The sequence below is a fragment of the Cebidichthys violaceus genome, unplaced genomic scaffold (genome assembly GCF_023349555.1).
Source record: "Cebidichthys violaceus isolate CVI_PGR_0920_01 unplaced genomic scaffold, fCebVio1.0.p SCAF_7, whole genome shotgun sequence".
Taxonomy (NCBI): Eukaryota; Metazoa; Chordata; class Actinopteri; order Perciformes; family Stichaeidae; genus Cebidichthys; species Cebidichthys violaceus.
The window spans coordinates 8,111,389-8,127,732 of NW_027176927.1; the positions used below are offsets into that span (position 1 = coordinate 8,111,389).

At 39.4% G+C, this 16,344-nt stretch overlaps 1 protein-coding gene across 2 annotated transcripts in view; it reads right to left on the bottom strand.

Moving 5' to 3' along the window:
- The window catches only part of LOC137891295 (melanocortin receptor 5-like), a 29,090-nt gene extending 13,246 nt beyond the window's left edge, over positions 1 to 15,844 (bottom strand). Inside the window, exons 1-3 of one of the 2 annotated variants that reach the window (XM_068735843.1) lie at positions 15,771 to 15,844; positions 3,816 to 4,044; positions 2,452 to 2,558 (exon numbers count right to left, since the gene is read on the bottom strand). In XM_068735843.1, the coding sequence (XP_068591944.1) occupies positions 2,452 to 2,558; positions 3,816 to 3,983 (275 nt within the window). In that variant the 5' untranslated portion in view covers positions 3,984 to 4,044; positions 15,771 to 15,844. Of the gene's footprint in view, positions 1 to 2,451; positions 2,559 to 3,799; positions 4,045 to 15,770 lie in introns of those variants that run through there. The other variant, XM_068735844.1, reaches the window with a different exon arrangement.
- Positions 15,845 to 16,344: the final 500 nt, after the last annotated feature.

A 16,344-nucleotide genomic window follows, 5' to 3' on the forward strand; every position in this document is an offset into this window, starting at 1 on the left:
TTGCAAGCTGAATTACAAATATTTGTGTGTGATATTTACTGCGCAATGGTTTGTTTGTTGTCTTATTTTGTATTTTAATACCAAACCTCGTTTGGTACGGTCAAAGAACGCTGCGTTCAGGGGCGTTAAACAGTGTTTTGTTATCTTTAAAATCCAAGCGGCTCGGTTTGTTACGCGAACAAAGTGTTGAGTGACTCGAGCGGACCAGTGATCCTGAGAGCTCGGAGAAACAACACTCTAAGTGTGTGTGAGAGGGGATCATTTTCTTTTAAAAACCAACCGAGTTTGGTACATTCAGGGGGGACGTTGCGTCCGGGACGCATTAAAAGTGCTTGTTTTTTTAAAAATCTGACAGAGTTCGGTCCATCCCGGGGACGGCGATAAGAGCCCAAGGCTCAGGAGCGCTGGGTTGTAAAGTTGTTATATTTTGTGTTAAACATTGCTGTGTTGTTGAGATTACGTGGTAGTACTGTGTGATTAAGATATACAAGGCAACCAGTTATGAGTAGATGATGCATTGATGGACACAACTGTTTAATAAACTGACTCTGAAGAGTGAGTTAGGGGGGAATTGTGAGGAATTTATACAAAACATAAACACAAAAAAATTGGAATAAAACACTAAGAAACGGGCTGACAGTGACACATATCCACTGAGCCAAAGAACTAGAGTGAGCCGCTGCTCCGCGAGCTAACCCAGGAGCACTAGAGCTAACCCAGGAGCACTAGAGCCAACCCAGTAGCACTAGGGCTAACCCAGTAGCACAAAGGCTTACCCGATAGCACAAAACACACCCACAGAGCCAATGAACTAGTGTGAGCCGCTGCTCCGCGAGCTAACCCAGTAGCACAATTGGTTAGCACAAAGGCTAACCAGTTGCACAATAGCTAGCTCAGCAGCACAAAACACACACACTAAGCTAATTAACGCAGAAGCCAATTCTAACTGAATCAGGTACTTTTGTGACAGCCATTTTATTTAATTGTGGCATGTAACAAAGTTGCTTATTTATTCTTATATTTTATATATAGTATATACATCTTAAGAAAAGCTAAGAGAGCTTGTGTGATCTGCAGCGATCTTCCAGCTGGAGATGTGTGAAGCTGAGTTCATTGTCAAGAGTGATTCCAAGATACACCATCTCAACTGGCTCACTGTTAATGGAGCTGTGGCAGTGGATTTATTGCAGGTCATAGTGACATAGAGAAAGATAGCAATGCTCTCATTCTACAATAACCCTCTCTTTCTCTCCTCTGTCACTCCATGTAGAGATACACTCAAGTCGCCTCAGAGAAATCATTAAAATACACATGAATGGAAACGTAACCTTTGCTGACCAAAAAACTCTACAGTGACCTGAATGTCTGCTCTGTCTTCGAACCCGCTGCTGGCGTGTCAGCTGAGACTCTTTAGATTTGGTTTTGAGCAGGGGATTAAATCTGTCACGTCATAAGACTCTTTATATGAGCGTCACCGTCTCTTTTCAATTGTTCCCATTGAGGATAGTGTGTAGTGTACATGACTCTTCCTAGCGCTTCTAGTTGAAAGACATCTCTTTTTAAAGATAGAGCCCTGCCAGTGAATGTGTCCACTATGTGGACACTCAGTCTGACTGGTGTTGATGTCAAAACTGAGGTGCAAGTCATGTTTTAATCCCGTCAGGTGCAGTCATCAAATTGGTGACTTGTGATACTCAATCCAACTGATGTCTTTTGTCATGAATCCAAATGTCTGCAGTACAATCACATGTATATAAAACAGGAAAAGCAAAGTGTGTTTCCATTAACTAGAATTATGTATAAACTCTGAGCAGAGATTGTAAGAATCTCAGAAAGGCCTCAGGCGGACCACATGGCATTTTATTCTTTCACTTTTAATTTGTGATTTATGACCAGAATTGATTTCTTTCCTCTGGCAACACATACTGTTTGATATTTTTGAAAGCGAAATGAATAGGCAGAGACAGACCCTGCATCACAATATTTAAAAAATCAGTTTCTGTCAAGCTCCAGATGTGCAAATTATCTTCACTTTTAGAAATAAGCCCACTTTGACACCTCTGAACTTTACTGTGTAAATGAGCTTTTATTTTTATATGCGATGCTTTCATTCAGTTTCATTCAGTTCCAAAGTGAAGCTACTTCTGTAGTTATTTTAACCCGAACCACGATCTTTTCCTGAACCTAACCAAGTAGTTTTGTTTCCTAAACTTTGCAGGGGTTTGTGCAGATACACCGATCGGTCGTGTTGCTGGACATTTGTAGGAAAACGCACGACAAATAACTAAATAACTTCTCATAAGATATCGTACAAATCATATAAGGATTAGTTAAATCCTGCACCGCTGGTATATTTATGGGAACATGTAACAGCATGGACTCTATTAAGATTGTTTTGAGTCTATTACATTATATATTCCATGGTGTGTGTTCAACAGCTGAACCGTTTACCTGCAGACGAAGAAGTACATGGGTGAGTGGAGGTTCTTGTTCTTCACTATGGCTGTGATGACCAGGATGTTCTCCAGCAGGGAGATGATACCCAGGATCAGAAAGACCTGAGGAGAGCAGAATACTGTGTAAGAGAGAAGAATTGGAAGAGTGAAGATCAGCAGAATAGTAGGCTGGCCTGAAATGGAGTATGTTTCCCAACCCGGGCGTTGTTTTTGTTTTTTCCTGAAGTATTTTAACACATCAGAACTTTGAAACTATTAAAAAGAATCAATACGAGAGGGCCAAGTCACTCTTGTGACAAAAAAAGGTTGGGAACCAATAAGTAACAAGGTAAGAGTTACAGTAGAAAGGTGTAGTAATAGTGAATGGGCAATTGAGTGTAGCAGAAAATAATGTAGTACAGTAGAGCACAATAGAGTATTGAAAAACAGAATATCTATTTTTTTCACGCACTGGTCAATGTTGAGATTTTGTGCTATTTAGCTTTCATAACATTTATTCTTTCAGACTAGTGAGGAGAAAAAACAAATACACACGTAGGTGCTTATTTTACTTCTTTGTCTGTTTGCGTCTGTAGATTTCTCCCCAAATGTACCAGAATTAAATAATGCTTGATTTGCATATTTTATTATAACCTATAGAAAACTTGTGACACACAATAATTGTCTTAATGTCACTAATCAACTGGGTAAGTGTCATGGCGATACCAATGTAACTTACTTACTATTACAAATGTTTTACGATATTCACCTGTTGTGTTTTCAAAATGTCATTTTACAAAACATAAAGGCTGTTTTCTCTAAATTAGTTTTTTCTCAGACTGTGATCCAGAAATCTCCACTTCAGTAGCTCTTACATCCACCAAACTTTCGAGTTTCATGTATCTCTATATTCTGAAGGTTTTTACAGAGGGTATTGATCATATATCATTCACAGCCTGATTTATACAACATTTTAGTTCTAAAACATGGCCAAATTTTGTATACTTTTTATGCCTGTTGACAGTATTTTTCTGATTTATGGTGTGATACAGAGATATATCCAAAATCATTATAACCGTTGACTCTAATATGTCAACAAAATGAAAGAAGAATTTTAAACCTGTTTTTTTTCAATGTTCAGATTTTGGTTCTGGACATGTATGCAGATTAGCACATATTGGATAAGATAATGCCACATCTGCGAAAAAATTAAGTTCAGAAAATAATTGCATGTCATGTTTCAAGTTTAATTATAATATGTATAGGTTAAAGTTTTGACCAGTATTCAACAGTAGAGTCTCATCTGAATTTACATTAAAAGAAAATTATACAATAAACAAAAAAAACATTTCGGTGATCAGTACCATGTGTACTGTTTACCTCTACAGCGATGTGGACCTGCTCACATGCTGCAGGTTTGGAAGTGCTGGTCTTGTCTGGATGCAGCGGGGGGGCGAGTGTGTAGTTCTGGTGGTAGTAGGAGTAAGCCAAGGTGAAGTTACCCAGCAGCAACTCCTCTTGGTGGGAGGACTCATCAGACAGATTCATCCCTGCTGTGGCTCTGTCCAGATCACTGCTGCTCTATTGCGGATGCCATCTTTCAAGCAGGCTGCAAAAAAAACCACATGTCAAAACACATGTCGATGTGAGACAGTGTCATATTCCTGCGGGTTTTAACTGCAGCTCAGATAAAATACGGAAGTCTCTTAAAACTTGCATATCTCTACTGACCAGCAGGGGGAGACTCCTCCGGTTGCATAAAGAAGTCTGATTGTATAGAAGTCTATGAGAAAATGACTCTACTTCTCACTTAATGTATTGCCTCAGGAAATATTGTAAACATGAGTTTATAGTTCATCGTCAGTTGCAAAAAACAGACAAACATGGCAACGGCCGTAATCCAAGATAGCGACCTCGAGGCTTCTAAACTGCAGTCCACAAACCAATGGGTGACGTCACGATGACTACGTCCACTTCTTATACACAGTCTATGCACCACACACACCTTGCTTGCTGTTTAAATTCGCAGATTGATTGATGGATGGATATCAAGATATTATTGAAATTGATTGGCACTAAGCACGCATTACATTTTAAAACAAGTTATTGGATTGTGTGCATATTGTTAAAGAGGTGCACAATACGACAAGGGAAGTGGTCTAAAAGGGTTTAAAAAGCATTTTTCACTTCATCCCAACTTTAAGTTTCCACTGGTTACCTTGCAACTCCACTGTGTTCACAAGACATATCTCTTTAAAGGTGCTTTGTGTAGGATTTGGTATGGCGGCGAGGTTGCAGATTGCATTCAGTTAATACTTCTTCTGTGTGCCAAGTGTGTATGAGAACTAAGGTGACTGATGCAAATGTTTGAAAACGCAAATGGCCCTTTCTTAGCTGTTGTAAGACGAACGAGTTGGCAGCAGAGCAGAAGAGTTTGTGCAGAAATAAATGCTGCAGCTCCTCAACCCCACCAGAGGTTTCCCGTGATGTGTTTTCTGGCCCTGGAGAACAAAACTACATTGTCTTCCATATGTTTTCTGTCCACAGTTGGGAAGCTGAAGCAGGTTGGTTTGTCCATTCTGGGTTACTGTAGAGACATAGCGGCCGGCTCCGTAAAGAGGACCCTATCCGTATGCAGATACAACCGATTCGTATTAATATTATATTCCATTTCTGCCAATAGATCCCTCTAAATGGTACACACTGCTCCTTAACCTAAGGTGTTAATGAGTGTGCTTCAGAGACGCTGGTAGGCAGATTTTGTACCAGGCTAGCTATTTTCCCCTGTTTCCAGTCTTTATGCTAAGCTAAGCCACTGCTGGTGGTAGCTACATGCTTTAACGTTTTAAAGCATGTAGGTAAATCTTCTCATCCACTTCTCACTTGTTCCTTTGAGACTAGACTTGACAGTTTTACCTGCCGGTTTACACAACACACAAATCTGTCAAACTAAAATTAGTCAGACTGTTGCAGTGGATTTGGTCGGATGAATTGTATTATCGGGGATCAATATTTTTTTTGAGAAATTTAAGATTTCTAGGTAATTCCCTTTATGAAATGATGTAAAACAGTCAGACTAGAAAAGTGCACTTGTGCAGATCTCCATCAGGTGTGTCTCCCTCTTCCCTCCCAAATAAAGAAGCTGAGTGTCACTCAATTGTCCCTCCACAGCTCCCTTATACTCAAGAGGGACGCGAACATAATGAAAATAACGCATTTTGCCTAGATTTAGTGGATCATAATCAGATGAGGAATTAATCTGCAGACGGTTGGAGACAACTGGTTAAGAAAAAATGTTTCTATGGATGCCAATTTTTGAGCCACAACAAAGGCCCCTGCAACAGACTAGGTAAAGCTTGTTTATAGCCAAGCAAATTGCAGTCAATGCCTTTGGCTGTTGAAGCAGTTGTTGATCACTTGCTGCCCCTACCAGCCTTTTAAGAGGAGCAAGGAGTCAGCATTTGATGACAGTATATAATAACGGTTATACAATCCGCGAGGACGATCACACGGACATGTTGCATCATTTATACCGGGGGTATTCAATTAACATTCCAAAAGGTCCAAATTGAGAAAATCTCCTCGGGCAAAGCTCCGGAACATTACTTGCGCTATTTAGTGCCATTCAAGAAGCCTAGTAATAGTAATAACATCTCTGTGTAGCCAACATTACATGACAGTCATTTAGCAGACACTTTTATTTATCCAAAGCAACTTACATTTCAGTATCTATCTATACACCGTAGGCACAGCTACGGGAGGAATTTTGGGGTTAAGTGTCTTGCTCAAGGACACATTGACATGAGACTAGCAGAGCAGGAACCGGGGATCGAACCGCCAACCCTCTGATTGAAAGGTGGCCATGCTCTCCACTTAGCCCAACCCAACAACTGTCAAATCAAATAAAGAAAGTACACATCAATTATATTTTAACAATTATTATTCTCAGTTTTCAAATTTAACTGGATGGATTATAAATAATACATAGAAATACATAAATAAATGTTCTTCTCATCTCAAGTAAAATAACCCTCGGGTGTATGAGGTTAATAATCTTCACGGTCTCTGAACATATGAGACACACTGGTTTTAAACTGTCCGTGGAAAGAATTAACATATAAGAGTCTGGTCATTATTGGTTAAAGACTCTGGTCTCTATGACTTCATGTGAAATAACTTCTCTGACTCACGTAATAATTCTCCTACTCCTCGTTCTCATTCCTCATCTTCCCCATGTGTGTGTACATCTCACTTGAGTCAGGAAACTTGTCAGAATACCCATATTTGATTGGCTGAGCTGCATCACGTGACGTGATTTACGCCGCTGAACAAGTGCCATAAAGGCTGAAAAAGCTGCGCCGGTTAAAATAAAAGCGTTCCGTCAAAATTTAATAATTCTCAATTATCTATCGGTTTTAGGTCCCTGGTCCAGATACAACGGCGTCTGAGTCCGGACCCGGACCGCGGTCCGCCTATTAGCGACCCCTGATTTATACTCTGTGTGGGTCTCTCTTTGCAGCAAACAGACATCCACAAAGCTCCTCAACGTTTTCAAATTTCTCCGCCCATCCGCATTGATGTAGGTGTAAAATGTTGGATGTGCACGGAAGGGGCAGAAACCTGCGTAGGGGTGTGTCCGATGATGTGATGTCACTTTGGCCATGTGGACTTTGCGACCTTCGCGGATGCGGCAAGTATAAATCAGGCTTGAAACAGTCAATACATTAGCTTATACCAAAAATTGTGAAAGACCGAAACCTTGAAGGGTCCTCGAGCACAGTTTATTAGGCTAATGGGTCCAGCAGTATGTGAGATTAGCCGTGGACAAATGGACAGATACACGTACATTCGCATTATCTTTGCAATGAACCAACGCAGAGAGGGGAGCAGAAGCGCTTGTTGACCGGCACCAGACATGTTCTGGTTCAAACAGCGATACATTGGGGCACTTCCGAACTTGTCGCATGCACATTTAAAGAGTTTAAAGACTAAGAGAGTAAATCATGCCCACACAGGTGTTGACTTGCAGAGATAACAATAAATGAGAAAAGATGTTCTCCGTGAGAATATTTGAAAGCAATACAGAATGTCTGAGAGCCTTACTCCATTATAATCCATTATATTTTATATTTTGAATCGTCACCTGGTGCCCGAATACGTGTTTTCCTTTACATAAATAAAGACATTTACACACTGCATTCAAATTATGTGCCAATATACGTCAGTGAGTCTCAGCTGAAACTAAAACAAAAAAAGCACTGAAGTTTGTTTTCGACGTTCCATTTTTGGTCGCGACACATTGCGAATGGGACACAAGGAAGCCTCAGTGTCCTGGCCTCAGCTGACGAGATGTGATGAGATAAGCTGTAAATAGCTTTAAAGGAATACTTCTCCCACATAATGACCATTTGTGTATCGATTAATCACCCCATGTTTTTCTCAGTGTTTGGGAAGAAGTGAGCATATGATTAGATAAAGGAGACTTGGATTATACGGCACGAGTTGTGTGAGAGATTGTAAACAGCTTTTTTTTTTACACATTTTTCCTGTTGGTTAATAAATGCACTCCCATTTACAGCTACTTCAATTCGTCAACACTTTTTCTTTTTCTTTGTTCACTGTGGAGGCAAGGCAATACGGCGTGGGTAATAGATTCACAAATGCTAATTTTGTGGGTGACCTATTCCCTTAACTCTTCACTTAACTATTAGAGTTGCTTATATGTTTGCACAGGGGTTATATAAACTTTTTTACTTAATTCTTCAGTCATGTGGTGCACGTCACGTTTCTAGGACAGGAGCTGCTGCTGAAAGCTGATAAAAAAAAACATCAAGAGTGGATAGCCAACACAAAGCCATACAAGCACAAGTTGAGCGCTTAACTTAATTCTCCATTATACCCACCATAACCTGTCTCACGTCTGTCTCAAGTGAGCAGAATGTAATTATCCAAATCCCATTACAAAGTTACACGAGCAGTACATTAGTTACAGCAATTAACCTTTGCTGCATGGCCAAATGAAAAAGACAGTATGTTTGAGTAGTTATGACAAGTTGCCGCTGTTATGTATGCACTTTCAACACAATAATTGCAGGAAATATGAATCCTATCAGCATAATTGGAATTACATTTTTCCTGGCACTAATTGACGCAGAAGTTATCTTAAGCTGTTTGAAAGACGAGAAGTCAAGACTCAAGTATAATTTATGTTGAAGCTATTTGCAAGTGCCGATGACGTTCAAATCCTAGTAGTTCGAGAGATTATATTTCATTATAGGCGAGTCTTTTCAGAGTGTATAAACAGTTTCTCACATCCGTTTATTATCTTTTAATAATAGTATCACGTGATGTTCTTCCAAAATATACAGAACACATCACAAGATCTGTCCTGTTGGAATGACTGCTATCCTACTTGTTGATGTTTCCCATATATGATTCTGAGTGATGGCAGGAAAAGAGCGAAAAATCATGTGATGCTTAAAGTAAAACATGGAAAAGAAAATGCATTCTCTTTTTTTAAAAAAGGTGAAAATAAAAGAATTGTTAATTTAGACATTGCACTGTAGTTCAGACTTGTCAGCTTTAGACAGAGCTATGAATTAAGATTTGTTGCATTAGTGGCACTGGATGGATTATGTTTTTTAAGAGACCAGTATTAACATTTCTTGTCGTGAAGTGACAGTCTTTGTTTAAAGATTGCTTCTTTTTTGTTCCTGATCCCATTCATAGTCCGTTATTAGGCGCCAATGAGTCTGATTATATCTTTATTTGAAATATATATTTTACTCATAATATAGCAACTTAAAATTAATTGAGCCAAAATAAAAATTAGTAGCGCAATCTAAATTTATATAGTATGACAGCTGGGAATCTGCCACTTCGGTGAAGTCGGTCCATTTTATGAGTGACATCACCTACCGCAGGTGTCGGAGTCATCAACCTCCTCAACTCTCAGAAATGTCCCGATGATAACAAGGAATTAGGTGGTACATGGCAACATGTCCACAGATAAAAGTTGGACAGCGCTGCGTGTACAACTGATTTCACGACGTGAATCACGGTAACCAGCACATGGCAGCTTTTCTGGTTCTATGAGGTTGGAAAAGCATGCATTGCACCCTTTTATTTTATTAATTCTTGTAAACCCTCCTGATACGGATGAGTCATCAAACATTTGAAACCACTTTACAGAAGAGAAAAGAGTTGATGGGGATTTTAATGTAAAAATACTTTTCCTGACATATATTTGGCAAGAAAAGAAAAGTTCATGTTACATTTTCTATTTACATTTTCTTTGAGCTGTGACAAAACAGGTTGGGAGCAACAGCCCTATTGTGTTTTATGTATTATCCCTGGAAAGAAAAGATCAGTGTGGGGGACCAGCTATGGTAGGAAGTTTTTGCGAGGTTTTAAACAAGGTCTTCACCTCAAGCATGGAACAAAATATATGTTTAGGTGTAATACTTAAAATCTCACAAATAAAGATGGAAACTGATCAAGAGCAACACGACTCTGCCTGCGGCGGGGGTCTGTCTTTGTGGAATTTTATGTATTTGTGCCCAGGGGCCCATCCTCTTATAATCAATTCATCCTCAGATGATGCAAAATAGCAGTAGCTGCAAGTCATAACAGCATGACACTCTTTGAAATATTAACCGAACAAACTCAGCTACCAAGAAGACATATGAGGGGTTGCTGCTTTGTTTTTTGTCAGTGTAAACCCATGAATCCCCTCCAGTAACATTTTGTAAACTTTTCACATTTATATGACTTCATAGAGCATGCTGGCAGACGTCAAAGCATTTTGTTCATTCTAAAATTGTATTCTACGCCGATTAATTTCAAGATAAACACCGTGACGAAACCAATTTTCCAAATGTTTTGTTGCAAATGCTTCTGGCTGCGTAAGAGAGGGCTCTGTTTGTAATGGAAACATACTTGGAAATCTATCCCCTGGCATTTTTGTTGTAGCGAGGTCAACAACACGACCCATTATGGAGATATACTTCTTCATATTATTCTGCAGATGGTAGCCACCTGTACTCTCTGCTGTGGCGTGTCTACACATCTCGCTATACGTTTCCTGCTGCTGTGATCCGACTTGTGTTGCTGTTTGAGGACGTGATGCCAGAGACAGAGGGCACCGTGTGATGTGTGGCTGCTCCCATGTGAAGATGCATGATATCGTACTGCGTAAATTGTGCTCTCAGTTACGATCAATGTCATGTACCTAAGCATCATTCACTCTGGCTGGGACCTTGTAACTGTCACAAATCAGAATGGAAGACCCGCACCTTGATCATAAAGATCAAAAAGAAACACATCTTGAAGCTTCTGACAACTAATTATTGTCAGACTTCAAAGGTCCGCCATTGATCATTGATGCACACTATCAAAACGGGTTCTAAAAGTAACATGTGGACATGTTAAATTGTGACGTAAGAGCTTATATAACTATGCTCTCAGCCCACGCATGCAGACTTTTTATTATTGTGAATGAGAAGGCTCACGTTGTGGAATAAAATAGAACACATGAATAGCTGTTACATTTATGAGCCCATTTTGGGGTTAATTTCAATGGGAATTGAAATCCCCCCAAAAAACCCAGAGGATCCCAGGTGTAGGTTTGTGTTTGATGTGCCCTACATTATTCATTCAGATGGCAGGAAATCATCAATTATGCACAGCACAACACTGTAATTATACATAATCACTTGGAAATATTAATCAGACCAAAGGAACAACTTGTGAGCAAGGGCTGTTTGCACATCTACCACAATACAGTATATGAAAGGAAATGAGGTAACTGTTGTATTTTTCCTCAACAAACCGGCTGGTTGTATGGTACAGTCAAAATGTGGAGTTAAAAGTAGCCATTAGACATAAGAATATACTAAGATGGAGCCCCGACTGATTAAATGTAATGAAAGGTTATCAGAGAGTGAAGAACATAACTGGAGTGTAATAAATATATACTTTTACTTTAAAGTAGCAATTATTCGATAAAATAGATTTAAACCTTTGGACTTTATTGTTCTATTTATCTTTTAAATTTCCTAGTCTGTTTTGCAAAATATGTCATTTATATTTCCAGTTTTCCTAATGCTGATGATAAGAAGCTAAGCGTGGCTATAGGCAAGGTAGCAACCTTCGGATCTGAAAAGTGAAGCCAATGCAGAAGTGACTTAAAGTTGCATTCTTTCTAATGGCCATCAGGGGCGAATGACCCATACTGAAAATGACCCTACTTCTCACTTGATTTATTATGTCTTCTTCAATTCGGCATGATGTTCATTTAGTAAATTATGGTCCCATTTAGAGTCAAATAGACAATAAAGCAGGGTATGCTTTAGGGAGGGGCTAACTTGTGATTGACAGGATGCTACCACGGTGTGGTCCGGTCTGGGAGTTGTCCGCGTTTTCGTCTTAGGACTTTAACCCTTTCAGAGTGTGTTTTCAGTTCATTGTAACATTATGGTCGCCAAAAATGTTTTATTCAGCGTTCAGTTGTACTTTTTGTTGCAAAAACCAAGATGGCGACGGCCAGAAACCAAGATGACGATCGTCAAAATGCCCAAATTGAGCTTTCAAAATGGCAGTTGACAAAACAATGGCTGACATCACAGTGACTAGGTCTGCCCACAGAAGACCCACATTGGAGCCCTAAAGAGCAAAAGTGCTGTGAGCTTGGGCCAACTCATGGGGGACCCACATGGAATTAGTGTGGGTTTGACTTTTTTATTTTCTTTGACACAGTGAGAAAAGAAACGTCAAATCACACACATCTAGAAAATGTCAATATGTCACAATAAAGTTGTATTTAAATTAGGGTCAGGGCTGCCAACTTTGTAAATGAGTTAATGAGATTCGGTATCGGGGAAGTCGTACATTCTGCTGTGTGTACCGACTGCAGGGTCATCGCTCCTGATGATGAAATTGGTATGCGTAATTTAGTTTTTGACAGTATTATATTGGGGACTCTCCTGACAGTCATCTGAAAGGCAGCAGGCATCCGTTCCATCTGGAGTGATGTTGCACACTATAAAACCACAATGACGCACAACAGATCAGCTGGTTGCATTTTTGGCATCCAGCATCAGCACGTTGTAATATAACCACAGAACACCCCGTGTTTATGCGCACATCAAACGTGTCGTATAGATTAATTATTCTACACAATTTCTTCTTTACATCAAAAGGCATGTTGGAGACTGACACATACAAAACAGTTCAGTCACAAAGCCCCACTAAAAATTGTGAATCACTTAAAACTTCTTGCTCCGCTTATAACTCACTCGGGCCTGTTCTTTGTGATCCCACCCCGTGCCCAAGTGCACCACAGGGACACCAAGGGAGACTGGCTACAAAATCAACGATAAAGGCATAAGGTGTTTGGGAACTTTTACAGTTAGTAGTGTGAGCTAGCTAACTTTTTAAGCGTTAGCTTGCAAACTTTTGCTACTGTTTCAAGACTTTTATAAATATATATAATGCTACAACAATATGCAATTTATGGATGATATACACTGCGTTCCATTTGAACTGGGAAGTTGGAAATTCTGAGTTCCCAGTTGGAAATTTCAACTGGAACATTGATTCCGACTCCGAAAGTCGGACGAACCCCACCAATCCCAACCTCAAAATCCAAGATGGCTGCTCTGAGCATCAACAGTAAAATATATGTAGTAATATGCTGTTTATTTGCACTTCTGTCTTTTTTGTGTCTCAGTAAATCAGTCATAGATACAGTACTGTCCAACTTATATGTGGACATGTTGCTGCATTGTTTGTATGCCCAAAATACTGGCGTAATAACAATGGCTAACCTGGCTTGAGTAAACCCCATTACATTTTTTTAAACTTATTGTGCTTAATGTGACATGATTCCCTGCTCCAACTTCCAATTTTCGAGGTAAATGGAACGCAGCATGCCATTGCTTTAACTTCAGCTTGGTAGCTAGCTGAAAAGGCAATCTTTAGCTATCTACCCATATGATCACAAGAGCTAGCTAGCCACACGGTCCTCTGGATGACTCCACTGATGTCACACATACATACAAAGGTTTTATTTTATTCTATCAACTGATTGGCGCTAAAGTAAAAGAATAAAACGCTTTGATTATACATTTTTTTATTTCTTTTTACACTTAATTTGACTTGTATAACTAAAGGTAGCCTATTATTTGATGTATTCAATATTGATTGATATTGATATATATGGGGCTCCACATACTACTATCTATAAAAGCCTATTGCAAGTTTATCTACTTGACATTTTATTCTCCAATTTGCTCAAATTGAAGTACAGTCCTGCTGACTGCCTTTTGTCTGTCAGGATTTTAAAAGCTCAGTGTAGCAGAGAGCGCTGCTGAGCCTCCTCTCACACTGATCTGCGTGGGCAGCACAAAGATGATCCAACACATCCATCGAATCTCAATCTGCAGCCGATCTCATGATGTGACTGTATCCAATGACAATGACACGGACGATAGCAAAACATTATATTCATAATCACCTCTTCAAAGGTTGCCATGGCTACACTATCACAAACACAGTATTAAACGGCATTTACTTTTTCTCCGAGACGCAGCGGCGCAGACATTTTTAATAGGTGTGTCCAGAAGGGGCTACAGAAAATCCTGAGGAATCCATAACTAATATTCAGGAATTATGTTGTGCTGTTGTAGTATATAGGCTAGTTGAAAACTATTTTAATATGAAAGTAAAGGAATTGCATAATGATACTTTATGGTTTCTTATATATGGTCAATGTTACAAGTTATCTGATGTGCATAGACTTATGCCAGTACAGTTAACATTTTAAGGTCCACAACAGTAGTGTTTCAATGTGTTCTTAAAAAACAGTAGGCAAATATGCATCTTAAATTTGAAGAAGTACATTGATTGTAAGGAACAATACATTTACTGGGAACAAGCTTATACTAATCCTCATTCAAGTGATGACTACGCTTTTCTTGGCTTGTAGTCTAATGGTAATTAGTGGTTGGTGGTTGCCACCAACAGCAACTTGGTTGCAATTATCAACAACAAAATAATTACATATAATGTGAAAATTTCCACAAAGCTATGACAAAAAAAGAACAAACTAGGACCACAATATAGATACAAATTCTGTAATCTTATATCATGATACCATCATATATGATGATATTTCCTTGAAACCCATTAGTGAAACTGTTATTAACAAAATACCAGATAGTAATGTGTGTTGTTGGCTCATCTTTTGGATTAACTACCTGACAAATTAAGGGAGCTGGAGACCCACATTGAACCGATGCCATTCTGTTCCTTGCAGCTGTTTTCCAATTACGCTCTGTTCAAAACCAGCGTGCCATGAGTCACTATTTACATGAGCTATAATAAAGTGACTTGCCACACATCTCTTCTTCCGCAGATGCCACAGAGAAGCGCACATACTTGTCACAACGAACACCAAATAAACAAGCTGAAATGAGGCGAGTTTTTGTTCCCCCAGCAGGGGATGTGTTTATCAGGAACCAGATTCAGGTCAGCGCCTACAAAGCCAGCTCCTCTACTTGCGCAGAGTGATGCTCACTGCTGTTGCTTTGCCACTGTGGTGACTAAACACCGTGTTTCCTGCACAATGGGTATGGCATTTGTTAGATTTTCTTAATGCCAATAAATGAGGGGTCTCTTACTTTTCACTGTGTCACTCATTTGCACTGTTTTTGTGCCACACAGTCTCACCCATGAGACCCATTAAACTGTGTGGCACATCAGCACATGCTGCACAGCTTCGAGTCCATCACACACAAAAAGCTATTAAAAGCTGTTTTATACCCCATTTGAATCATTGTTGTTGGTTACAAGAGTAAGACGTGCAAAATTCAAGTGTTAGCCCATAAGGTTTGTTTATAGCCTTGTGATGATGTGGGGATTTATAAGTTTAGAATAAAATTCATACAAATATAGTATGATTTATAGGTTTGTATGAAGCTGTTAGTAGTTGATCATGACATATTATTCTGGTCAAACAGATTCGTCAAACAAAAAGTAGAAAATAAATATATATATATAAATATAATCTAAATATCACAAGAAAAAAACCTTAAAATATCATGCAGCCGCAACATGTTCAGCCATGTAATCCAGAAAGAGACAAGTTCAGTGACAAAAAACGATAATCAATTATGATGATGTCACTATAAAATTGCTCACACTTCTAGCCAGTGTTGAATCAGATCTTCTATAAATGACAGTTTTGAAAAAAAAAATTTAAGAATGAAAAGAGGTGGTGAAATTCTGAGGTAAAATCCATCATGAGAGGAGAGACAGAGATAAATAATGACTCACCTCTCGCAGTAGCTGTGACTGAAAGCCTTCCCACAACTGGCTCAGATGAACTAGATAGTGCCTCTGTAGAGCACCGGACCAGTGGATTTGTGCATCGTGAGAGTGGAGATAAGATGAGAGAAAGAGAGAGAGGGGGAGGGAGGGAGAAAAGGAAGGAGGGAGGGAAGGAGGGAGGGAGGATTCCCCCTTTTAGATCTGACAGTGTGCATGCAGCTACTTACAGCAATTTTTAACCATCTCCCTCACAGTGGGTTGAAGGCAGCAGCAGCCAAAAAGCACAGAGCTTCCTCCATGTTGGAAACATTCTGCCTGTGAGGAGCTCCATCTTAAAAATAATTTAGCTCGTTAGGTGTGACTTCCTGTCGGGTAGAATTCCAACCTGCATTACAGTGAGGAACAGAAAGAGCAGCAAGAAGAAGAGCAGATATTTTGATACAACTTTTGTGTGTGTGTATGTGTGTGTGTGTGTGTGTGTGTGTGTGTGTTAAACTCCTGAACAATTTCATACCAATATGTTTGCTCAAGTGGAAAGTTGCACTGTTAGCAACACAACGTTAATGCTGTTGTTCTGAAT